This window comes from Candoia aspera, chromosome 13 (assembly GCF_035149785.1).
Source record: "Candoia aspera isolate rCanAsp1 chromosome 13, rCanAsp1.hap2, whole genome shotgun sequence".
NCBI classification, from domain to species: domain Eukaryota; kingdom Metazoa; phylum Chordata; class Lepidosauria; order Squamata; family Boidae; genus Candoia; species Candoia aspera.
In genome coordinates, this window is record NC_086165.1 from 5,731,522 (window position 1) to 5,757,211 (window position 25,690).

A 25,690-nucleotide genomic window follows, 5' to 3' on the forward strand; every position below is an offset into this window, starting at 1 on the left:
TGCGGGCAAAAGGCTGGCACAAGAAGGTTCCCTTGGCTTCAACACACAGTATATAGTAGCGTTTCTCAGCCCTGGCAACTTTAAGCTGGGTGGGCTTCAACTTCCAGAATTCCCCAGCCAGCCACACTGGCCTAGATCAATAAAGTAGAGCCTCCGTTTCCTGACCTGGCCTACCTTGAAGGTCTGATAGCCTTTGGCTGGGGTGCTGCAGCTGGGCCCGGGACTCTCCGGACTGGATGGCGGGCCACTTTATGACCAACAGACTTGGATCGACACTATTCGTTTTTGGAGTTGCTCAGTGGCAATGGAAGGATACTCTCTCTCTGGCATTTTTCAGCCTTGGCAACTTGGCAGCTCCCAGAATTCTGGGAGTTGAAGTCCATCCATTTTAAAGTTGCCAAGGTCGAGAAACACTGGCATACAGTAAAGGAGGCTTTATTGAATGGGTGGCAAAGCTAGCTGGGTGACCTTGGGCCAGTCCGTCTCTCTCAGCCCTAGCAAAGCAGGCAATGGCCAACTGCTTCCAAAAAAAATTTGCCAAGAAAACTGCAGGGACTTCTCCAGGCAGTCATCAAAAACTGACTGAAAGGCAGGGGAAAAAAAAATAAAGAGTGGGCATCTTGGGCATCTTCCCAAGGGGTATCCTTCCTATGCTGTGACTTCCTCCTTTCCTGAAGCTAATCCCCGGCCTTCGAGGCTTCCAGGATGTGAGTTTCTGGTCCAGGAGAGAGCACCCCGTCCACTGCTCCATCCAAGAAGGCACCTAACGTGTGGATGTTTCCTTCCTGAAGGAAAGAAGAGGTGGGTCATGGTGTAAGTGTTGTGTAATCTAAGCATTGCGTTTAAGCCAGTTGGGATTTCGAGGGTGAGTTAAGATAGGGATACAATTAAGGTTTTCACTGTTTGGTGAAATTACGTAGGAAGGGAAGCGCTGGCTCCATTTCCCAACAGGCTAAATTCCTTGTGGGTAGCATAGGGTATTGCATGAGCCCAGCCTGCGTTAAGCTTGTGACTTAGTGTGTCCTGTAAAGCTAGAAAATTGGATGGCGTGCAAACAGCCCCTGAGATCCAGCCTATCGGACAATACCTTAAAATGGTCTCTTGAAGCTAACCCATCCTTAAGAGAGATGTCTGCAGAAATCGGTTTGCATCACTCCTGTTGGTGTTTTGAAGAACACCATCAAGGACACCTTCTGGCCCTCTGGGGAAGGCCTCTGTAATGCCAAGTCATTGGCTCCCATCCTTTTTGCTGCTTTCTCAAAGGTCAGAGATTAAATGCTTTCCCCCCATCCTATGAACATTAGTGTGAAGTAGGAAGCAGACTCAAATCCAGATCAGCGATCCATTCAGGCAAGTGGTCTTTATTCTATAACTGAGTTTCAGCAAAGAAGGTCTTTTCCATTGCATTCTATGGGATACTTTTGAGCTAAGGACTGAAGCCAGCGTTGTACAAGGACAATGGAGTCCATGTGTGTGGCTCAGGCCACAGGCTTGGCTCATGTGGGCCAAGCCATCATTTAACTGGCGCTTACTGAACTATGCTTGGTCACAGTAAGCCACAAGCCAAGATTTGTAAACTCCAGTGACTGCAAGGAACACCAGAGCCAAGCAAATCACGTTATGGAGTAGGCCAATGCTTCCCAAACCTTTTCCTTCAATACCCAAAATCCTAAGTTCCTTCCTTCAGCACCGTCGTAACTTCGGTCGCTGAACAAATGGTCGTAACTTGAGGACTACCTGTATTATAAAAACAACATCACGGATTGTTACGTCATTTCAACAAATTACCATTGGTAATTTCATTGATTTTCATCTTAATAGCAGTACTTTGGGAGATTTTCGAATATACTTTAGTATGCATCTTTAAGCGTCTTTAAGTCAATTTAAATGTTCCTGCTGTGATTGGGTAATGATACACAAAACCATTACCAAAGGAAAACCGCTTTTACCCAATTTTGGGTAATTTGCCCAGGTTTGGGAAGCACTGGAGTAGGGTGATGACCCAGCCTCTGTCAATCTGGCCTACTTCACAGATTTTTGTGAAAATAAAATGGCCAAAGAAACAATACTGGAGATAGCAGCAGAAGATAACAAGCAAATAAGCAACTGCTCCCCTTGTGCAGAGAGACTATTAAAAAAAACAAACAGATCCAGAAGTTTCTACTAAGTCTTGATATTTTTATTCTGTATTTAAGCACAAAAGTTTGACATATACATTTTTTACATGGAAAAAAAAATCAGAGGTGGAAAATACATCCAAGGGGGGAAGATATTAAAAAAAGAAATCTCATTTCTGCCATCATTACATATATTCAAAGAATAATAATAATAATAAAAATAAGAAAGAGACAGAAACCAAGAGATACTTCCCTGGGATGTACTAGGCTACATCCAACCTCACAACAGGTTTGGAAACATCTGGGGGGAAAAAAACCTATGTATTTTGGGGGAGGGTAGAAGAGAGAGACACCAAGTTCATCTAAACGAGTAAAAAGCAAGGAAAAAAAATGGTCAGCAAGACTGCAACCACATCTTAGTCCCCCGAATATTCCCCCTCCATCAGATCTATTAAAAGTTACTTGTAAGCCTCTGATATACATCTTAATCACTTAAATTATGTTGAAGAAAGTAACAGAGTGACAGATCGTTTAGTGTTTTTAAGAGCTACACTCCCAATCCTCTAGTTCTCCCCAAGGTGGTATAGCTCTTGGGGAATCAATCAAAACCCCAAGTGGATCAGATGGGGCGGCTGAAGTTTTGCTTTTACACTGATTTGTTTGCAGAGGCTGAAACAGGCCTTTGAAAAGTGCCCGAATGTTTGTGGAGCCTGTTGTTCATCGCTTGGGTTGGAGAACATGAGGATAACGTACTGTACGAGCTTCCTGTCGCCCAATCCTGCCCCAAGCAAGTGTTTGCTAACACTTAAGTCTTTCTCTCCAAACTATTTTGAATCCAGACGTGCTGGCAACTGGGAAACCTATTTCTCTTTCTTCACTGCAGTGAATTGACATCAAACTTAAGACCTCCACCACTTGGCAGATGCAGAGGGCCTCTGCCAGGGATGGGATAAACAAACATTGCCGGATTTGCTATTGGTTTGCTACCGAAAATTCTGCCAAACGAATGCACGTTGTTGAATCACATCCAATTCACTGCGGTTTCAAGTCTGGTAAAAACCAGGCGAGCTGTTTCCATAGGCCTATTTTTCAGAAATAGGGGCTTTTGTTAACATGCTCTTTTTGAACTATTTGTTTTGATGGTTGTATTGGGGTTGGCGGGTGGGGGGGAGAAAAAAAGAACTTTTCAAAACAGAAACGACAGCGTCAAGTAGAATCAGCACAGGATCACCAAAAAGCCTAAAAAGGTGGTTGAGAAATAATTGCCCCCTTCATCTCAGTTGTGCACTCAACCGCTTAACCCGAAACCCCGTCACTTCCATTCAAGATCCAAGACCGGCACTAAGGCCACGTCGCTAACTTCTCAGGGGCAAATCTAGCCGGCGAATAAGAAATTATCCTCCCCGACTCTCCAAAATTTCAACCACAGATAGGAAACCTGCTTTTTGGGAGGCTGTAGGGGGGGAAAAAATTAGCAAGGAGTGTTATTTCTCAAATCGTGTCCTTCGCATCTCACAGAAAACACGGGGGGGGGGGGAAGCAGGCCATACACCCATCCTACGCCGGCAGTTAAAGGTCTCCGACTAATTAAAAATCAGCAAGGGCAGCAACTGGGATTATGAAGGGAGAGGAGGAGGGTAATTGTTCATTAACGCTTCCAGTGGGACATTCAAGAGTGCAAAATCACCTTCCCCAAACACCGGCATTGGAGGGAATGGAAAGTGCACGAAATATATGCATGTAACCCAAAGGGAGGAATTTATATTGGGAGGGAGGGAGGAGGAAATAGACCACACCAAAGGCTAGACACCCCGATCCTTGCACCTTCCAACAAGACACGGAGGGAGACGGGGCAAAGTTTGAGAGAAGAGTCCCCGCAGGCCTCTTGGGGGTTAGGACTTGTATCCGTGGGAGAAAACCGCCTGAATGTTCACAATCAGAACAAGCGTGGAAGGGAAGCAGGGCCCGAGCCCGCGCTGGGAAATTTCAGTTTCCCCGGAAAGCATTTTGAGCAGCTGCAGAGGCTGCCCCGCCAGCGGCAGTCTGAAAGTTCCTGTTGGTGAGGATGCCTTGGGAGAACTCTTCCTGCGCTCTCTGGAAGCTGGCGCCTGTCCGGCGGTAGAGCGAGTGGACCTTTGGGAGTGGAGAAAAGCAGGGTGAGAGCAGAACTCCAGCAAACGCCCCGCCAGCAGGTGCCGAGCTGGCACCGCTCATCCCCTGCTCCACTGGAGAAGCACCCCCACACAAACCCCAAAGCAGGGTGATAGTGGTGGCTCTCTGGCCACGGATGCAAATATTGTAAATTAACCATTGCAGAATGGATGATCTGTCTATAACCCCCAAGCTACTTTTTGGCAGGGGCTTGCAGAGAAGCTAGCAAGACAATGTGAACATCAGAATTATCCTAAAATTTGTGGGGAACAAGCAAGCAAAAAATGATACAGTCCTCCTGCGTATAAGAATCTAACACAGCGTTTCTCAAGCTTGGCAACTTTAAGACGTGCGGCCTTCAACTCCCAGAATTCCCCAGCCAGCCATGCTGGCTGAGGACTTCTGGGAGTTGAAGTCCACACGTCTTAAAGTTGCCAAGTTTGAGAAACACTGGCATAGTGACTCTGAGCAGTGTTAAGAGAATAGATTTTAGGTCTAGCCATGTAGATTGCCTGCCCAGGAGAACTTACTTTAAAAGAGGAAAGAATCTATATTTCTATTCCCCCTGGATCAGGGAGCTGATGGCAGTCTGAGCCAAATGTAGGTGGCAAAAAAAGAGAGTTGGGAAAAGTTGCAATGCAGTACCAGTGGGGTAGGCAACAGGCCCCTTTCAGATATTTGGGACTGTGCTATCCGTCAGCCCCATTCAGCGAGGAAAAGGCAGGGAGTTGGTGACCTTTAGCTGCTGAAAGGTTAAAGCTGCCTTTTCCCCCGTGTGAAGATGAGGGAGGCAAGCCACACGAACACCAACCCAGAAATGACTGTAGGACCCTGGACCACGGAAGAGCGTTTGCCCTTCCCCATAACTTACTCGCTTTAGCAAGAAGAGGGAGAGAATAGCGCAGGACATGAAGAACACAGCCACCACCATCATGATAATCCTCACTGCCAAGTTCTCTGTCGTGAGTGCTAAAATCCAGCCACTGGAAGAAAAGTTGGGGGGGGGGGATATTGGATGAGCAGGAGGAAAGCAGGAATCCAGATTGCACTGGGAATGGGGAATCAATACTGCGGATACAGGAGGCCAGCTATATCAAAGACCCACCTGAGTCCCTTACTGGTTCCCAAGAAGCCACTTGAAAAAAACTAAGAAATTTCTGTGCCTCAGCAGCTGCTTAAAGAGGCCTGTTTGGTCTAAATGTCTCATGCTACCACAGGTAGTACCCAGGGATAACCAATTCTGAGTATTTAATCAAGATTGTCCACAATTGGACAATCAGGGAAGGGTCTTTCTGCTTTTAAGTCCAGGATGCCTTGTTAGTTGATACAGAAATTAATTTTCATACCCCGCCTTGGCCATACACGTGGGATTTTTAAAAGACGGAATTTTAAAACAGTACTCAAAACAGAGCCCCCCCGGTGGGAGAGGGATGCAGAACCCAGCTTCCTAAAGGAACAGCATCTCAAAATTCATTTCTGAACAGAAAAGTTTCTGAAAGGGAATCCCATCCTTCTTTCTTCAACTCTTTTCTGAGTGATGTATCTGTACTTGGAAAGGTTCTGAAATATTGGGCAGTAAGAGAAGGGTGAATAAAAAAACAAGAAAAGGAGATCGTCTTACACCAAGCCAGACCCACTGAGCACATCCAGCTTGGTTCACAGACGCAGTTTCGTTTTCCAGCCGTTCCGGCATATAAATTGGGAGCTGCATGAAGTCCTACACGCCGCTGGCAGATTCTGCACACACAACTGACCCACAAAAGGTCCAGATAGGCAAGAAGAGCTGTCAGCACTGTGCAAAAGCTTCCTTGGGTGCTTCAGCTACATCTCTAAAGATGATCTAAGAACCATTACGTGAGGGACCAGTTGTCTCCTCCTGATATAAAGCAGGTGATGCAGAACAAAGGAATTATATGCCCAGTGAATTTGTAAAGCCCACTTTGTTCCCATGGCATCACTTCCATGAGATTTTGACAACTTGTGGCCCCTCTATGCTTCTGTCCCTCCCCTTTTGGCTTGTTCTGGTCAAATGATTTCAGGACACATAAACTAACCCCCCACCCCCACGACTTGATTGGGTTGATTGCTTGAGAAAGGGAGAAGAGGGTTACAGAGATGAATGCTGAGGACCACGAAGTCCAGAATGCCTTAAGGGGGTGAGCCCCGAAAATACAGCCTGTGAGGGAGAGAAGGCTGTTTGAAGCCAGAGCAGTTGAGAGGAGGATGGCACCATTCAGCCATCAGAAAGCATGCAAGGGGCAAGCACAGCGCGGGCAGGATGCATTAGAAAAGGTCAGAGGAGATACAGGCCTTTTGGGCGGAGGGCTGAGAGCAGGAAGCATGGAGTTAGAGGTGCTTCAGCTGGGATCTGTGAAAGCCGCAGACCGGGAGAAAAAAGAGAGAGGCTTTAGAAGTGGTAAGTAGGGAACCCGCAAGGCAACAGTATCTTTGCCTGCACGCAAAACAGCCTGCTGTGTCCATCATGGCTTTCGGGGAGTGCCTGGGCTTACCTGTTCCCACAATTAGGGAAGCCAATAGACTGGATGACGTAGATAGCTATTTGGCAAAAAAATATGAAGAAGAACACAAAGAAACTGAAGGAGCTGTCAGACCTGTGAAGAGACAGGGAGAGAGTCAAGCCGGGGCGGTCATAGCAGTGAACCATTAACAACGGAAGGCGGTTTCTCAGCCGGAAGCCAAGTTCTGGGCTAAGCTTTCTGGATTCTGCACAAGCACACTGTGGATCCGAGGGCTCTTTTCCAGAACAAATAACTCTTAACACTGAGCCCAAAGCATTTATGTGACAACGCCTTTGACATAGGGCTGGTTGGCTTTAAGGGGAGCATTAGAACAGCAGCAGGCCAAAGAACGAAGAATAACCCCGTTTGTCCCCAGAAGATGTCCCGCCCCATTCTAAACAGCCTCCTTCTTTTATTTAGTTATTTGGTTTTTATAGCCTGCCTTTCCATGAGGAGCTCAAGGTGATGTATAGAGCAATCTCTCCTCCCAACAATAATCCTGTAAGATGGGTTGGGCTGAAAGGGAGTGACTGGCTCAAAGTCAGCCAAGTGAGTTTCTGGAGTTCAGGGTGGACCTGAGTCTGGCTCTCCCTGGCCCGGTCCAACACATTTACTACTACCCCACACCGTACTTAACTACACGGCTATCTCCCAAGAGAGCGTGAAGCTCCACGATCAACCTCGTGCCACCATCGGGTTTCTTAGTGGAAAAAACAATTAGCAAGTGGACCTGTCAAATGATTCCCCAACATCTACATCCAAGTGTTAGGATGCTAAGCATGGAACGGTCACCTGTACAAGCAGATCTTTTCAGACGCAGATTCCTAAAGTTACCCTCGGCAATATTTGGCACACATATTTAAGGCCCAAGCTACGAACTTCACCGCAAGGCCTTTCGCAACCCACAAGTTCTCAGCCTAACTCTTTTTAATAGGTCTGCAGTGGCTGAGCAGCGACTATTCTCGGCCAAAGAGAGAGATAACCAAACAGGTGGCCGTGAAAAAGCTCTCCTCCTTCCCAGCTTTTTATCTGTGCAGTTTGCACCTCAGTGAGTTTTCTCAGAAACCTGCTCGCTATACAGACGGAGAAGTGGAACCTTCCATCAAGAACGTGGAACCCCCACAAGATAACTTGGCTTACGGCCCCTTTCAACCTTAGATATTGCCCCTGCCCCTCCACGAGGAACGTGGTACTTGCCTGAAAGCCTTGTAAACGGGCCGATACCAACAAAGGAAAGCGCAGGGGGTGAACAAGACAAGCCATAAGATAGACAGGCCGAAGTCCGTTCCTGCTTTATCGGGGACCACTGTGAACCGCGCCAGGCAGGCGAGGAGGTTTAGCAGCAGGGTGACTGAGTGAACTGGCCAGGACAGAAAAGAAAAGAAAATGCAATCAGCAAAAAGGCTTTGGTAAAGATCTGAAATGCCTATGAAGCTCTTTGAGGCCTGGGGGAAAGATAAATACAGGTAGTCCTCGCTTAACGACCACTCGTTTAGTGAGTATCTGGAGTTACGACGGTGCTGAAAAACCGACTTACCGCCATTCCTTGCACTTACGGCCGTCACAGCGTCCCCATTGTCATGGGATTACGATTCGGGCGCTTGGTAACCGTCATGCATTTACAATGGTTGCAGCGTCCCACAGCCGCACGATCACTATTTTCAACCTTCCCAGCTGGCTTCCGATAAGCAAAACCAATAGGGAACCATGTGATTCACTTAACGATCATGTGGTTCACTTAACAGCCGCTGCAAAATTGGTCATAAGATCAGTCTGGATTCACTTAATGATGGCAATGCTTAGCAATCTAAATTCCAGTCCCAATTGTGGTCGTTAAGCAAGGAGTATTTGTATGTGTGCTCTTGTACCAAAAGGGATTTCAAATTCTAGAGTGGTAACACGCTCAGCATTGCATGGACATTATTCAAAGGACTGTTTTATCTGAAAGCATAATCTTGGGCAAGTTCCTGCAATCATACCTCCACTTGATGAACCAAGCAGTCCAAATGTCTTTTGCCTACGTGGGACCCTTTCCTCCTTGCTGCAAAAATGCCAGAAAATCGTAGTGAACTTGAGCTTCTTGTCCCACTGGAGCTCAAAACTAAGGCTAATTTTGGATTTAAGCTGGGATTTAAAGCTAACGTTCAGATTGCGGTAAAAGATCTGGCTTGTTCCAGGTCTGGCAATTAAGAATTTTCTGGCTTGGACATAATGGGAAATGGGTTACTGGGTGGCAAATGGGAATATCTGATGGTGTCAAGAATGGAAGAGGATTATGTGTATCAGGATTCATTTGTGTATCGTCTTATACTTCATTACATTTAAGCTAAGTTATGATTGTTCAATCTAGGTTGCTGAAAAGGATGATTCTACCATTAGCTGCCTCCGTTTTGGGATGACTGTTAATAAAACTGCAGGTAAGATGAAGACTAGGATGCCATCTTTCTCCTCAAAAAGGAGCACCAAAGAAGTGTGTGCCATTTAGGGTCTGCTACGACCTAACACACACCAGTCTCAGGTGTAGCATGCAGAGCTAGCTGTGAGTTTCCCACCATTCTTTCACATCCATGCAAGTAGCCACAAACTCTACCATCTCTCCAATGTGCAGTTACAACACTGATAAATCACCATCTATGATTTAATCGAACTGCAACCTTGCGCATTACTCATTTTGATAGCCACTCAGTGGAAAAGAAAACTGATCCAAAAGGCAGATCACTGCAGCAGATTGTCAGGAAACGTCAATACTCCGCAGTTCCTATTTAGCAGCTCCCGAGCTGCCGTGATTTCTTTGCTGTCAGCAACCGGCCAATCCCAGTGAGGATGCCAGGAAGTCACCAACCTATTTTTTATAGAATGCCATGGCAAGGAATCTCTTCTTTGAGCAGGAAAAATGCCCAGTTTAGAACCTTTCTAACCCGTTGTATGCTCTCACTGGCTCTGTGGCTCAGTTAAACCCATTAAAAGTGGAAATCTTTTGTGCTACTCATAATCCAGAGTACAATGAGAGAAAAACCTTCCCCTGTGCCTGGTGTGAAGCCTTCAGGAGAGGCAACATTGAGTTCAAGGAGAGGTTGATTCATGAACCAAATCAATTTTTATGGACCTCCGGAGAATACAGTGGTGCTTCCCACTCCAACTTTTCAGATCTTTGTTAAATCTGTGGCATAATAATGTAATATCAATGTTTTTAATGTTAACTCATGCTCCCTCCCTTAACCTTCCTCCACCCATATGCTAGAAGAGACCACTTATGGAAATAGGTGTGAGAAAAATAAGTTTTCAGATGAATGGTCCCATTTAAACCAAATTGAAACATAAAGGTATGTGGCAACAACCTTGGAAGCTATCTCACACCAGCTTCTGCTAACTTTTATCAGGACATTCCTATAGCAACCCACAAATCCCTTATTCAAGAAGTTTGCTCCCTCCCTTCTTCCCACTAAGACAATGGCTTTCTTCAGAGTAGATAAGTAGGACAGAAAGTAACTTGAGATCTATTGCTTATGAATATGTATATATGCCTGCATCATCCTGAGTATGTATGCTTACATCCTTTCCTTTTCTGTAATGTATAAATATCAGTGCATTTCTTTTGTCTGCAGGGGAGGCACCCACCATCTTGGTGAGGACCCCTCCGGTGCGCACTGTATCAATAAAGACTGCAGTCAGCTTTGATGATTTGTGCTGTGAGTCCTGTGTTGATTCCACATAGGCGTCATCAACCATGCACCAGGCACTTTCAAATGGGAGTTTGTACCGATCGTTTTAATAATTAAAAAAAAGTGTAATTGTTTCATTATCTTGGAGAATGCCCCCAAGCCTCCCTTCACCACTTCTACTCACACATCCACAGGTAATACAGCATTTTGCAAATGTGTTGATAGTCGGCTGGGATGTCCGCAGAGAAATCTTGATAGAAGCAAGGCTTGATCGGACAGTTCTTTGGAAGTGGGGGCCAATTGTTCTGTTTGGCTAGGTGGAGAAAAGAACACGCGTTTCTGGAAGGGCTTCCACCACATGCCTGCCCTGAGGAGGGGGTTGGAGTAGATGTCCTCCTCCGTATTGATATATACACTACTAAAACTCTTGTGTCTGTTTGATACTTTGTAACCTTTAACCGGGCGAAATGGTGCATCGTAGGGCAACAATTTTTGAACCAGGATACCTCAAATGGGCTACCTTACAGAATGTGTCCAAAATCTGGGACCCGTGACTCCCACAGAGTAGAAATTTGGCAAATTTTATAAAACGTTTTATGACATAATACAAAAGGTCATAAAACATTTCCCGTGGTCAACTCCTGATGTTTGACTGGGCTATACAGTTCAACACGGGGTACTTTCAAGGCAGATCCATCTCTGAATACCCCCCTGAATTTTTAAGAACTTTCCCAGTGAAGGTAGCCCATCGGAAGCTCTGCCATTGTTGCAGGCATTGAGGAATCTGGTGAGGAAATATCTCCGAAACGATGACCCAACGGGTCATGGATTGTCTAGTTATTTTACTGGGGCGGGGAGGCTTGAGCTTCACTCACGGTTGAAGCCTGCTGCGCTGTTCTGCAGTTCACGCTCCTTTCTGTCCAACTCTGCAGCTTTCCTTTCTAATTCCTCTTGCTGCTGCAGGAGGCCAGCCTGTGCTGCTGAGGCGACAGACTGAAGGCAAGGAGAAGCAATAAAAATTATTAGAAAAGGGAAGGGAAGGCTGAAAGTAAAGCTTGGGGCAGGGGGCTAGCAAGAGACAGTATACGTCATTGCTTTGGAGTGGAGGTTATGTTGCTTTCTAGCCCTTAAAACCATGTTTTTCAAACTTGGCAACCTTAAGATTTGTGGACTTCAATTCCCAGAATTCCCCAGCCAGTCATGGTCAGAGGGTTTCCACAGCCACAAAGCAGGGTCTTGTCAGAAGCAAGTGGCCCACCTGTCTTTACAGGATGGGTGAGAACCTCCATTGTGAGGGGTTAACTACAGTTTATTGATTCCTGTAATGTAAGATCTGGCTGGGGAATTCTGGGAGTTGAAGTCCACATATCTTAAAGCTGCCAAGTTTTGAAAAACACTGCCTTAAAAGCATCCAGGCATTCTGTAGATACAGCACTTCCGCTCCAACCCTGCAAACAGCTAAAAAGTGGCAAAACCGAATCCTCAAATTTTAGTCTTTTGGAAGAATCTGGTATCTGTTTCTAGGTTTCTCTAAAAGGCTAAAAAAAATATTTTAAAAAACCCCAGAGGTTCTCAAAATTTATTGCTCTCCAGCATTTTGTGACAAGCTTTCCTGACTTTCTGCAAAACGGCAGACCCACGTCCATATGAAATAAAGGATTTCAGAGGCACAGACAGAAGAACTTATTCAAATCTCTCCCTCTCTGTGGGCAAACACTGCCCCTTTCCCTGCAACACTTCCCTCTGCTTTTCCGGGTGCTTGTTTCAAATATAATTCCAAATGGAAAGGAGGAATAATGCTGAAACGTAAAGCACCTTCCTCCCTCCCTCGCTTTGGGAGAAGCAACTGAATTTCTAGAGGGAGGGAGGGGTGCCACGTTCTTCTGGTGGGATTTCCTACCCTTCCCGTTTTACCTGGTGGTGACTCTGACTGCTGCTGTCTTCTAGCAACTTCTGCCTCTCTGAACCTTCTGAACTTGCTGAGATGAATTTGGGAGTCAGGTACTTGCTGGCCTGTCTAAGCAGCAGCTGCAACACACAACTAGGCTTGTTCTAAGCTTGTGGGACGGGACTGGCCTGCTAGCTTCTGGAACTGAGGAATTCACACTCGAAACGGGTTAGAGAAGTAAGACAAGAGCAGGGCAGGGAACGAGAAGAACGCACAGGGGAAAACAGACCACTAGGAATATTTAGCGCAACTTGTTCTTCCCCACGATGCAACAACCAAAAGAATATTAAATATCCCTCAGATTTTTTTTTTCAGGCAAAGTCACTGTCATCCATGGATGAACTGATCCTGATGAAGTTTTTGCAAATCTTTTCTTTGTGCCGTCATTAGTTTAAGCTGGGAATCGAGAATCTATGGGCCTCTGCACACTGGATGCCAAGCCCCATCAGCCCCAGCAAACAGCTAAGAAGGTGCCTGACAGGCAGGGTACTTAAGGCCGAAATGCTGAGGAGGAAGGAAAAGCCAAGGCTATGAAGAAACCACACTGAGGGAAGCCCAAAGTCCAGAAGCTGAAATACAGACATGTGAAGGAGGGACTGTGAAACAGACAAGAGAGAGAAGCCGAGAACGACCCAAGGGGAATGAAGACAGTTTGGGCAAAGTGCCTTAAATGGCTGGTAGACTTCTAAAAGAAGAGAGGGATCTAGCAGGAGATATTCCAGGTTAGTAGAGTGAAATAAAGGTGACAGAGGCAGAAGGTCAATTTAATCCACCCAGTTCACATCTTACTTTAGCCTTCTTCTGCTTGGCCCCTCCTCCAGATGTGCTGAGACCTCATCTCCCAGAATCCTTTGAGCAAGCATGCTAGCTATGAATCCTGGGAGTTGGAGTCCCAACCTAATTGGACAAGGGGAGTGGCAAGGAGTGTTCTGGGCCTGATATATATATATATATCTCCATAGAAAAAGTATATTAAGATACCCTTTCCAGAGATCTACCACCCTGATCAGCACTACATGGGCCTGCCTATTACGGTAGCAGGGATGGGGTCCTGCAGAGACAGAATCCAGTAACACAAAGCGTAAAGGAGGGGGCACACCTGTGGGGTGGGTTCCACAGAAGGCTGAAGCACAGCGGGCTGAGAGCCACCCGCAGGCTGGGTTGCTGGCAACGTCTGAGCTGCTTTCGCCTAAAGAGGGAGGGAAATATCAGAAGGTGAGAGGCAGAATATCTCAAATGGGCTCCCAGGTGCAGAGCATCAAGAATAGTCCTCCACAGCTCCCACACAGGGGACTCAACCATGGTCGTCATTCAAGGCTGAATCTAATCCTGAACTTACCAGCCGAGAGTTCTCCGAGAATGGATTGAATTCATCCAGAGTACCTTGGTTTGCATTGGTCAGCTGGGTGACTGAAGGATCCTGGAAGAGAAGGAGAGAGGAAGAGGAGGAATATTATATATTTCCTGGAACATGTCACTGCTGTAGGTTTAATTTTAGATGAGGTTCTTGGACCCATTCAGTTTACAGTCTAGATGCAGGGTTTCCCAACCTTGGCCACTTTAAGACGTGTGGACTTCAACTCCCAGAATTCCCCAGCCAGCAGAGCCAGTGAACTTGGCTAGTGAACTTTCCCCAATTTCTGGGTTGGGTTTTGTAGTTGTATTTTTCTGATGGGTTTAACTGGTGATCAGCCGTCAGATAACTGCTTTTTATCTTTATAGGGCATTATTTTTATGCATGTGTCTTTGTGTCTCCAAAGCAGCTTTTACATTACTGTTGCTGCTCTTATTTTTTTAAAGACGTGCTATTTTAATAAAGCAAAAAAGGGGAGGAACTATACTCAATGACAGATCACGTGATTCCCTTGCAAGATGGGGATGTGAGCCCCCCGGTTTAAAAATACAGGCAATCCAGTGGCTAGTGCAGTGTTTCTCAACATTGATAACTTTAAGACGTGTGGACTTCAATTCCCAGAGTTCATGCATGCTGGCTGGAGAATTCTGGGAGTTGAAGTCCACATGTCTTAAAGTGGCCAAAGTTGGGAAACCCTACGCCTAGAGGAAATGATGAGAAAAAAAGAGGAAGGGCAGAATGTGGCGAAAAGCCATTGTATTTACTTCAAGGTGGGTCACCATAGAACAGCTTGACCCAAGCCACTGCTCTTTGGATCTGTTGAATGGCACACATTCCCTTCTGACTCTGCCGGCCACAAGGCACCAGCTCTGGGAAGATCAAAGAAAGAAGATAAGCTGTGGGCTTGCTGGAAAAAGTGGATTCTGAGCAGAGATTGGAAAGAGAAGGCCAGGGATGCACCACTTATATACTGAAAAGACAGGAGCGTTTTAAGGCAGCTGGAATCCTTCAGCCAACCTTCTGAGGGAGATGCAGCAGACATAGGTGAGATGCAACAAGAAAGATGGGGAAAGGGAGGTATAGTTGTAAAAGTAAAGACAAGCAAATAATGGGAAGGGACGGTTGGTCAGTGAAAAGATCCAGGTCTAATACTGCACAGGCAGAGCCATTTGGCAGCTCTGTATCCTGTCACCCACAGCTAAATTTGCTTATCACAATAAGCTTGGATTTACTAAGGCATATTAGCTGGGGTCTTACATTACAGGAATCAGTTAACCACTCAGAATGGAGGTTCTCACCCATCTTGTAAAGACAGGTGGGCCACCTGCCTCTGACCCTGTTTTGTGGCTATGGAAACCCTCTAATCATGATTGCTGAGAACTAATGGCAGTTTCCTGCTATTCCCAGATAGGCAACTTAAAGTGGGCAACTATAAACCCTAAAGCAGGTCACAACATTGGTCACAAAATGAAGAAAATGCATAGAACTCCCACAAAATCTGAATTCCACCAAGTGTGGCCGCCCCTCCTTTGTCACCCCTACTCCCCCAAATGTAAAGGGGGCCCTTGGCACCAAAATGATGCTCCTCCCTGTTCAAAGCCAAACGAAACAACCTCCATTACAGCTTAGCCCGACAGGTGAACTCTGGAAGCTCCCATTTAATGAATAACTTCAGGTAAACAGTCCAGGTCCTGACACTCCCGGATTAAGCTTTGTGAATCACTCCCAGGAGGGAAACAGGTGCAGGCAGCCTGGAATCCAGCATATTTTTACTATGGAGGTGGCCTGCTGAATTCAGGGAAGCAACCATGACTGCATATTCCACTGCTTTGCAAAAATTCAGAAGTAGCTGCTGAGCAGCCCCAAAAGAAAACCGGGGAACTCAACAAAGTTCTTGGCATGAAGACTTCTCTGCCACCCAGTCCAGAGCAAAGTTCTTCCACACAGGAGGCTTTAGTGTGGTAGGGGCTCTTTGCGGCCAAGCTGTACTACAAGATGACTGTGGCAAAGCTTATTATTATTATTATTATTATTATATGTCTAGTTTAATGGTGGCTACATGGACAAGAAGTGATTCTCTATCTAGGACTTTTGCAACTCTACCTGGAGAAGCCAAGATTTGAAGATGGGGACCTGTGCAGGCAAAATGTGCCATCTATTTTAGAGACCCAATCTCTCCTTTGGGACCTCTTGTGCTTTGAAACCTCACTTCTTCCCCAAGCACTGTGGCTGCATTTCGCCTAATGTAAGGGCTTTGGTGATAGTCCTTTGAGTGCACGGCTTAGTTTTTAATTACAGTATATAAAAGATGGAAATGAAACCATGTCCTCTAATCCCATCAAACACTATGCAATCTTCAAAATCCCACTGAAATCCCACTGATATATAACTAGGATATTACTCGTTTGCCAAGGAAGCAAATATCCAAAAAGTGGATTTTGTGCCAGACATAAAAGACACTCCAATTCGCAGAACGTAACAGAGCAGCCAATCTTACTGACAAGAAGAATATTGTTTTTCTGTGAATGCAGGAAAAAAACATGTAACGCAGGAATCCTGACACTTTAATAAGGAATTTCATTAAATCATATAGGAACATTTAAATGTTCAGTAATTCTGATATAGAATATTTCCCCAAACACACTTTAGCTTTTCTAATGTTACATATCCTGGAGATTGCAATTAGAGTTTACTGCAGAGGTAAATTTTGATTGTAAAAATCGCAGTTCACCCTCTTCCGATTATTTAGTATTAGTTTTGATATTATTTAGCACTGGTTGGTACATGATTGTTCAGCCACCAGTTCCAAAGAACAGCTCCTGTGTGTTGCAACTTACGGCTTTTCTGGAGTAGTTACTGAGCTTGATTTTTATACTGAGGCAAGGTGCTTGATGCACAGGATGGAAATAAAAGAGAGCAGCACCTACTAAAGGACACACCAACCAACCACGGGGAAGCTCTGTATCGTCCAACCCTCCAGCTGAGCGCTGGACTGAAACTACACTGAAAATGTTTCCCTTCAAGCACTTTCTCTCCTCCCTCGCTTGAGATGGGGGGGGGGGGGGCAGACCCACAGAGCAGCTGAAAACACCCCATTCAAGGACTTTGTATAGGTGCCCCAAGCATCAAGACAGCCTCAGGGTAGGGTGACCCCGGGTTTTTCCTTGGTGAATTGTGCTTGCTTTTCTTTTTTCCTATTGTTCTTTAAAATGGAAGCTGCCCAGAGTCATTTGGCCTCTATATTTAAACAAACAAACAAACGAGGAAAGCTCATAGATCTTTTGCTTAATCTTTCAACTTAAGTTCCTGATTGTCCCAGACTCCTCATATTTTCATTGAGACCATGGTTCAGTGTTTCCTCTACAAGGATGCAGGATCTGTAGGGACTGTAGAACAGTTGTTTTTCAAACTTGGCAACTTTAAGATGGGCGGACTTCAATTCCCAGAATTCCCCAGCCAGCCATGCTGGCTGGCTGGGGAATTCTGGGAGTTGGTCCACCCATCTTAAAGTTGCCAAGTTTGAAAAACACTGGTATAGAGGACGACCTTAACAGTGAGAGGAAAGAGCAAAACTTGTTTTTTCGGTCTGGCTACATCATGCGTTGACAGGAACTGATTCACTGGAAAGTAATACCAAGGTCTGAGAGTTCAAAATGCCTGTCTCCATGGCTGATTTCCCCAGCTAAGGCCTATACTTGTAGATTTAAAAGTCAACCGGGTCAAATGGATGACTGAAAGTACTCCAAAACGGTCACTTCAACATGATTATATTTAAAAATTTGATTACATTTGATTTCCTTGACCAAGGAGATATCATTTCCTTTTGAAAAAGTAAAACAATAAAATTAATGTTTCAGATTTTAAAAAAAATTAAAAAGGGAGAAGGGGGAAGAGAACCTAATAATAATATTGAAACGTGGATTTCACTGAATATAGACTTGAATCTAACTGATGGAACAAGTTATTTTTAACCAATTAGAGCCCAGAACCCTAGATTCTGTTTTAAGTACCGATAAAGCTTAAGATCATAGGAGAAGCAGCATTCTGAAAAAACATCATGGGACAGGCTAAACAACTTGAAAGACTGCTGTGTGCTTGGCAGTTTTACTGAAATTACAGAATCCTCACTTTTGTAAAAGGGAAGAGAGGGAAGGAGGAGGGTTGCAAATTGCATCAGCTATTTTGTCACACCAAGTTTGCCTAAGTGTGAAAGTTTGACTTCCGGAACGGGGTGGAATAGAAATCTCTATCCTGCAGGGGAGGCAGCGTGGTGCCAAACACACCAGGATGCTCCAGATAATTTTCTTGTGGCCAAACTACCTGCTCCAGAGGATGTTTTGAAATACTTCTTTTTAATTAAAAGAAAAAAGAAAAACTTTTTTAAGGAAGCTGTGCTGCAAATCAGAGCAATGTCTTCTAGCATGGTTTTAATTTGTAAGCATGCCGGCAGGCTTCACAAAGGTCCCCTAGAGATCCAGAGAGCTAGTTCACCTTCTGGTTAATGGATGTTTTGTGACTGCCCGGACATATCCTAACAGTTCCCCCGCCCCCGCCCCCATTTAAACAAGTCTTTGCAACAACTTAAGGCCTCTACCACACCCTCTCTGACCTCTAAAAGGTTACCCACCTGTGTTGTGTGCCACAGGTTTTCTCCCTACAATGCTTGGGAATCGTTCCGTTATGTTTTACAAAGCCTTTGACTGACAGCATTAGCCTCTGCCCCACACCCCCACGCCCAGTTCAACAAGATTAGGAGCCTAGAATCCAGCTGCCAACTCCCTTGGCAAACAAAGACAGGGTTTGGAGATGGACCAAAATCTTTTTACTGAGATTCAAGCTGCATTCTAGAAATGGAGAAACTCCCTGGGGGATTTACTCCCCACCAAGCAGCTCAAAAAGCAAGCAGTTTCAAGCTCTACAAATAAGCCGTTTGAAGCAGGCTAGAAACCGGGAGGCTGTGAGTTCCAGTCCCGCCTTGGGCAGGAAGCCAGCTGGGTGACCTTGGGCCAGTCACCCTCTCTCAGCCCTAGGAAGGAGGCAATGGCAAACCACTTCTGAAGAAACCTTGCCAAGAAAACTGCAGGGACATTCGGTCTCCAAGGATAGGACACAACTGAACGGATTAAAAACAAAACAGCAGCTCTAAGACAATAAAGACTAACAGCTTCCTGACGTCAAAAGTTAGGGAGTAAAGGACGCCTGGTGGCCCAGGAATGCAGCGACATGTCAATCCATATGCTGTGTGGAGCCAGCTAATTCAGGACACTTTGTTTTGAGACCAGATGGGCTTTGCCAGGCATGGCTGCAATAGCTGGTTCAGCCCAACACTCGCTTCCTGAGGATATGGATATGTTCTGCTCACTCAGCTGATTGGCGTTGCCAAGAAAAGGGGAACCGTTCGCAGGCTGGGAGAATTCCCCCGAAAGGGCTATCAGTCACTGGCAATTCTGCAAACGGAGGACATGTCTTTGGCCCAAGTACAATATACCTTTAGGAGCACAGGAGTGTGTTGGATACAATCACACAGAGGCTGGAAATTGGCGTTCAGAGTTCCAGTGTCTCACCCTAATACCCGTCATTTTGCAACAATGCGGTAAAAATCCACATAATTGTATGACAAGCTGCTCGTGCAAAGCTCAAACTACTTTTACAAGACTGGGTTCATGCGGCAACCAGGCCTTTGAAAAAGAAACTGGGAATTTTAAGAAAAGAACTGCCCCACTATTGGCTCAGCACACCAGCCCTCTGAATCTCACCAAAGTAAGGCTGGAATCCTTCATGGGCTCCCCCCCCCCCTTTGGGAAAAAATGTCACCCAGTTGAGTGAAGTTTAATTCTAAGTAAACATCCGTAAGATCAGAGTGCAGATCATCTTGCTTGCAATCTGTGTCTAGCAATTTATGAATGCTGTAATTTAGGATTAAAAACGTAATTCACTTATTTACTAAGGGTTAGAATTTAAGCTGGTGAACTGAAAGCCTGTTAGGGCTCATTTGAACCCAGTACAAGGGCTGACTGCCCAGTGGAAAGGGAACAGCACAACCCTACTTATGATTACTAAGAAGAACAGTACTAACTGTACTCAATGAGACTCACTCCCTTGTACATGTGTTTAGGAATTATGACCATGTCATAATAAAAAGCTCATTTTATAATTTCATCTAGGGTATTGTTTTTCTTCTGCCCATTTTCCATAAAACCGGGTGTCACAGGTTATGAACCAGTAGGGCTGATGGTATAGGAGTAACTAGACCAAGCAGCAATTAAAAACCTACAGGCTAATTTCAGAAGTAAAACAACATGGAAAGATTACTATAGTCCGGTGTTTCTCAACCTTGGCAACTGTAAAATGTGTGGACTTCAACTCCCAGAATCCCCCAACCAGCCAACCTTGGCAACTTTAAGATGTGTGGACTTCAACTCCCAGAATTCTGGGATTTGAAGTCCACACATCTTAAAGTTGCCAAGGTTGAAAAACACTGCAATCCAAGCAGATCTGCAGTGTTCAAAGAATCCCCAAACTTTACAATGGTACAATTAGTGCCAAAGTCCATCTCATTAGATAAAAGGTTTCCCAATGTCGTAAATTCATGTTTGTCTAATTAAAAAAAAAACATGCCTAAAAGATCCTAAGCATTGTGTCAAAAGATACAAAAAATATCTTCCTACAGGCTCCCAATCTAGAGCAAAAGGTATTTCACAAGAGGAAATGCTACATGACACAAAAACGAAAATATCTGAAGAGATAACGCAGTACGTGACTCAAAATTTCTTCTAAACCCTATTGTCAGAGCTCCCAGTTGAAGAAATTGCAACTTGGCTCTAGTGCCTTTGTTAACCATTCTCACGTCAAGAGGAAGAGAAGCTAGCGAAATAAGAAAAGTGTTACAAACAAGTTCCAGCGTATAAAAACGGTGACTCTTCGAAGGTGCGCTTTAAAACAAAAGAATCTTTTTCCTCCCAAACAATAAAATCAGAGTTCTTCCTCCCAGCGACTCAGTTCTAACTTTCCAAGACAACGTGAAGTGGAAGGAGGAAGATGCAGCAGCCACCCTAAGCTGTGGGCCTGTAAAAGAATTTAGAGCTGGCCTTGGAGAAGGTATGAAAGAGCAGTTAAGGAAGGACTTGAAGAAGATTACACAGTCCAGAAATCGAAGGAAGTGTGGAAACTTAGCTCAAAATAGGCCCGTCTTGATTTAGTATTAGATGAGACAAACTCAGAAAGACTTTCAAGGTTCTGTAATTATACAGGTTTTTTTTAAAATCCATTCAATCGTGGCCGATTCTAGACTGTCTGGACTAGCCCCTGCGGTTTTCTTGGCGAGGTTTTTCAGAAGTGGGTTGCCGCTGCCTCCGTCCTAGGGCTGAGAGAGAGGGACTGGCCTGAGGTCACCCAAGCAGCTTTCATGCCTAAGGCGGGACTAGAATTCACAGTCTCCCGGTTTCTAGACCAAACCGGCTCTCCATTCTTAACTTAGCCCTGAAAGAAAGCTAAACATGGTTTGAGGAAATCCTTGTGAGGTCCAGCAGCCAGATGTGTGGACTATTTAGCCGTGACTCGTTGCCCGGGGTGCACCACGGGGAGGCTGGTCTGCATTGCACCGAGTCGGGCTGAGAGAGAGTGACTGGCCCAAGGTCACACAGCTGTCTTTCATGCCCAAGGCGGGACTAGAACTCTCCTGCCACGCCTGATTGGCTCTTGGGCTGAGAGGGAGGGACTGGTCCAAGGTCAGCCAGCTGGCTTCATGCCCAAAGCGAGACTAGAACTCATGGCCTCCCGATTTCTAGCCTGATGCCTTAACTACTACACCAGATGGGCTCTCTCAATTATACAATATCCTTCAACAACAAAAGTAGCATTCCTGGAATCCTTGCTGTGTCTGTTTCTTGAGCTGGCCTACCTCAAAGGGCTGCCAGCACGCACAGAAACAATCACATTGTCACGCCTAGGAGATCATCATAAACTTTAAATTTACATCCCACTTCCTTCACAGTCCCAAAATGGGAGTAATTTTATTTTACCCAAATCCATAAAGTAAGCTAATTTAGGAAAAAGATACTGAGAAATGGGTCTTGGTAGGAAATTCCTCCTCTTCCTTGGTCTAAATAAATAGATGATCAAGAATAAAAACTTTAAAAAAATAGTATCTGGAATAGGTTCTTTTCCATTGTTACCTACTTGGAATGACAAACATCAAAGCGCTGTTTATGCTTTCCAACAGAATTACGAGGAAAGCAACAGGAAATGTATTTTAAAGCTGTAAAATCAAATAAACAAATGAAATCAATTCTGTGCCAGATCATGAATAGTAACACTGTTACAGCAGCATTTGAATGATTACTCATATTTAATAAACACTATATACTTTGTATTTAAAAGGTCATGAGCAGGGTACCAAAATAGATGAAGAAAACACTTTGGAAAATGGGCCAGGAACCATCTTTGCAAAGCAGAACAAAGTGCAGCAAAAATTTGTAGAGGTTCTGCAGCACAGTCCCAAAAGCTAGCTAGTATTTCAAGAAGAAAAGTTGTGAAAATCATGTAAGGGTGGCTCGGCCCATATATAGCCTGCTGAATCGCCATTTCCCTAACCAAGGAGCCTCAAATTGCAGATCAGAAGCCTCTTCCATAATCCTTGTTTATTATTCACCTCCACGAACTAGTATCATTTTTGTGTTATATTATATACCCAACAGAAGAAACAGTGTTTCTGTATCGGACAAATGAGCAACTTAAACAAATCTGACCAACCTATTTAGCGACAGCCATTTTTACATTTTATTTCTTTATCCCCCCCTCAATCCCTCTCCAAGTAGCTCAGGATAGCGCAATTAAGCTCTTCCTTTTAAAGCTCGTGGTCAACACCCCCATCCTTTGGCTGGTTTAACCCAATGCACTACACTACTGTATGCTAAAATAGAGATGGGTAGTTTGAGGCTCACAATGTTGCAGGAACCAGGCTATCGTGTTAAAGCACAAAATGGTTTATTTGCTGCAGCGATGCGTGTTACAGAAACAGAAGCAGCTACATTTTTATTCTTAGGGCCAGCATTAAGCACGCTGCATTCGCCCAGCTAAAAGATATGGATCAGAGCTAGAGAGCAGGAAAGTGTCTAAATTAGCTAAAACCACAAAGAATGTTGGGGACAAACACATTTCTTACCCAAATTGGGTTGACTGCATTACCCACAATACTCTTAAATGTTGTTTTGGCTGTAAGAGACTAGCATGGCTACTTCTTTGAGTCAATCAGTTAAGGAAATAGATAGCGAATCTAATTTCCAGGAGAGTGTGACTAACAACAAGCGCATGTTATTAAAGGGGAGGGGGAGCGTTTGCCTAGTTTGGCCGCTGTGGATGCCAGCTTGGTGGAGCAGGTAGTTCCTGAATACGAGAGGAAGCCAAGGCTCAGATCCACACTTCATGGCTGACCTTTGCTCCCCCACTATTCCTAAGTCTACTTTTCCTCTACAAGTGGTTGGGTTTAAAAACGAAAAGCGAAATTTAAATGCCAAAAAGAAGCTCAGCGCCTGAAAAGGGCTAAGTTGGGGTTAGAGGGCTGCCAGCTGGCAATACCTCCCCCGGCCCAGACCCATGAATCCCTCTGCAGCCACTTCCCCCGCCCTCGCCCGACCCAGAACCCCCAGCCCAGGAGGGCTGGGAATGCTGGAAGTTGTAGTCCTAAGCTACCTGGGGGGGACCAGGTCGGGAATGGCTGCCTTGCAGGCCCATTGAGTCAAGGTACTTCACTGCTCCCCCCACTGAATCTATGGGGGGAGGCAAAGGTCCCCTCCCCACAATTAGGGTGGGGCCTACTCCCTGCCTCCCCCCCCCACGCCAAGAGAGGACCCGCGGCTCGGCCTGGCTTACCTGGAAGGGATTGACGTCCACCGGATCCGCGAAGGGGTTCGCCTCAAAGGCCGACATGGCCGCTGCTTCTTCCTCCCCGCCAACCGGGACGAAGTCCGCCGCACCTGTTCCCAGCCCGGTCCGCTTCCTGCACCCTAGAAACCACACACTTCCGGGAGAAGGCTGGTTTCCGCCCCTTCGGGCTCCGCCGCGCCTGCGCAATGCTGCCTCGGGGGCGAGACGCCGTTCCTTTGCACGTGACAATAAGCTCCTCCCCGCCCTGTGATCTCATCGGCCGGGCGGAGGAGAAAGAGCGAGGCGAGAAGGCGCATGCGTGCAGGGACTTTTTTTTTTTGTCTCCGCCTTCCGTGGACTGGAGGAAGGTGGACTGGAACAGTTGAGAGGGGGGGGAAACAAGAAGAGGCTTTCTGAGCATGCGCATGGCGTAAAGGTCTACTTCGGTACCGTAGTGTATGGTGTAATAGCGCGGACGTTTCTTTCTGTTTAAAGGAGGAGTTGGACTGAGTGGGAGGCCTAAGGACATTGTTCAAATTACTTGACAAGCAATTCTGTGTTATAAGAAGTATATACAAAGGGGCAGGAAAAAAAAGTATGCTTGTCCTGCAAGAAATTTTATTTTCAAATTTCAAATTGTTTCTTAAAGCCATATGGCCAGATTTTGTTTTCAATGATAATGCATTTTAATCTCAAATTAGTTTCTTTCATTGTTTTATTGATTTAAAGCTTATATGTTTCTGCTGCTTAAGTTTTGGAGGGCAGGAAGGAATAATATTTATTTTTTATTAATAGTTACTAATAAACGTTTAATAAAATAAATAATAAAATAACCAGATTTATATTCTGCTTTTCAACCTGGCAAATGGCTTCTGAAAATATCTAAAAAAAATTTTTTTTTCCATCTCAAACGTAGCAGCATTAAACCAAAAACACAGATCAGGGTAAATGAAAGACAAGCATAATTAGAAACCTGCAAAAGCTCATTATGGATAAATCATCTGATCCCTAACCTATGTTTGCAGAATGCATTTACCTATGATTAATGCAATCCAGATTTATTAAACTAACCCTGGGGTGGGAGGGTCACATGACGTACTGACTTATAAACTAACCACAGGCACCCATTCATACAACAGAGCTGAAGCATCACAGTGCCTATTGGCTTGGCTTTGCATAGAAAAGGTTCTCATTTGCAAACCCAGCAGAAACTTTTGGCTGTTTGGAGCACAAGTACCAGTAATTGAAACATGCTGAGGCTAAAATGGGATGAGGTTCTGGTTCTGGATGCCCTAAGATCTTTGTCAGCTGCTTGATGGAAGCTGTTTCAAAATCACAATATGGGTAGTCCTCGACTTATGACCATTCATTTAGCGAATGTTCGAAGGTACAACATTGCTGAAAAAAGTGACTTATGATCAGTCCTTGCACTTACAACCATTGCGGCATCCCTGTGGTGATGTGATCAAAATTCAGGCGCTCAGCAAGCGGCATGCATTTACGATGGTTGCAGCGTCCCGGAGTCCCCTGATCGCCATTTGTGACCTTCCTATCCAGCTTCTGACAAGCAAAGTCAAGGGGGGAAGCCGTATTCGCTTAATGGCTGTGGCGAAAAAGGTTGTAAAATTGAGCATGACCCACTTAATGACTGCCTCACTTAGCGACAGAAGTTCAGTCCCCATTGTGGTCGTAAGTCGAGGACTATCTGTAAAGGCATGAAAAAGAAAAGAAAAACTACTGCTAATATATTTTTTAAAAAGAATTTTATTAAGTTTAAAGCAAAGATAAAAAGTACAAAAAAAACTACAAAAAAACCCCTAAAAAGTGAGAAACACAAGAAAAAATAATTTTAAACATTACATAAAGAAGTGGCTTCCGACTTTCAACAAGAATATACAGCAATTTCCATAATCAATCCCTTACTCTATATCAAACCAAGATCACATTATTTCTATAAATCAATCCATCAGCACACATAGAAATCACTAATTGCTCCTTCCCCTTAAAGAAAAAAAAATGTATAAATCTCTAAACCAGCTTCCATCCCCTAAAGTACTGCTAGTATTTTAAGATTC

At 45.0% G+C, this 25,690-nt stretch overlaps 1 protein-coding gene across 3 annotated transcripts; it reads right to left on the reverse strand.

Moving 5' to 3' along the window:
• Nucleotides 1-2,157: 2,157 nt before the first annotated feature.
• Nucleotides 2,158-23,807, reverse strand: SCAMP2 (secretory carrier membrane protein 2). 3 transcript variants are annotated; one of them, XM_063313854.1, is made up of 10 exons: nucleotides 23,622-23,807; nucleotides 13,737-13,817; nucleotides 13,497-13,586; nucleotides 12,364-12,477; nucleotides 11,325-11,442; nucleotides 10,634-10,762; nucleotides 7,985-8,147; nucleotides 6,779-6,880; nucleotides 5,140-5,251; nucleotides 2,158-4,250 (listed from the first exon to the last, which is right to left on the reverse strand). In XM_063313854.1, the coding sequence occupies exons 1-10, from the start codon at nucleotides 23,676-23,678 to the stop codon at nucleotides 4,104-4,106; spliced, it is 1,113 nt and encodes a 370-aa protein (XP_063169924.1). In that variant the 5' UTR covers nucleotides 23,679-23,807; the 3' UTR covers nucleotides 2,158-4,103. The 3 variants fall into 3 exon arrangements, with proteins under 3 accessions (XP_063169924.1, XP_063169921.1, XP_063169923.1); XM_063313851.1 differs by lacking the exon at nucleotides 12,364-12,477 and having other exon boundaries at nucleotides 23,622-23,805; XM_063313853.1 differs by lacking the exons at nucleotides 2,158-4,250; nucleotides 5,140-5,251; nucleotides 12,364-12,477 and adding an exon at nucleotides 6,341-6,636 and having other exon boundaries at nucleotides 23,622-23,806.
• Nucleotides 23,808-25,690: the final 1,883 nt, after the last annotated feature.

Bases quoted from the DNA above. Each gene is read 5' to 3' on its own strand.
- SCAMP2 (XM_063313854.1), bottom strand. From the start codon at position 23,678: ATGTCGGCCTTTGAGGCGAACCCCTTCGCGGATCCGGTGGACGTCAAT. The intron at 10,763-11,324 runs GTGAGTGAAGCT...TTCTCCACCTAG, and splicing joins CAGCGCAGCAGGCTTCAACC to CCAAACAGAACAATTGGCCC. The intron at 5,252-6,778 runs GTAAGCCCAGGC...CTTTTCTTCCAG, and splicing joins TTCCCTAATTGTGGGAACAG to TGGCTGGATTTTAGCACTCA.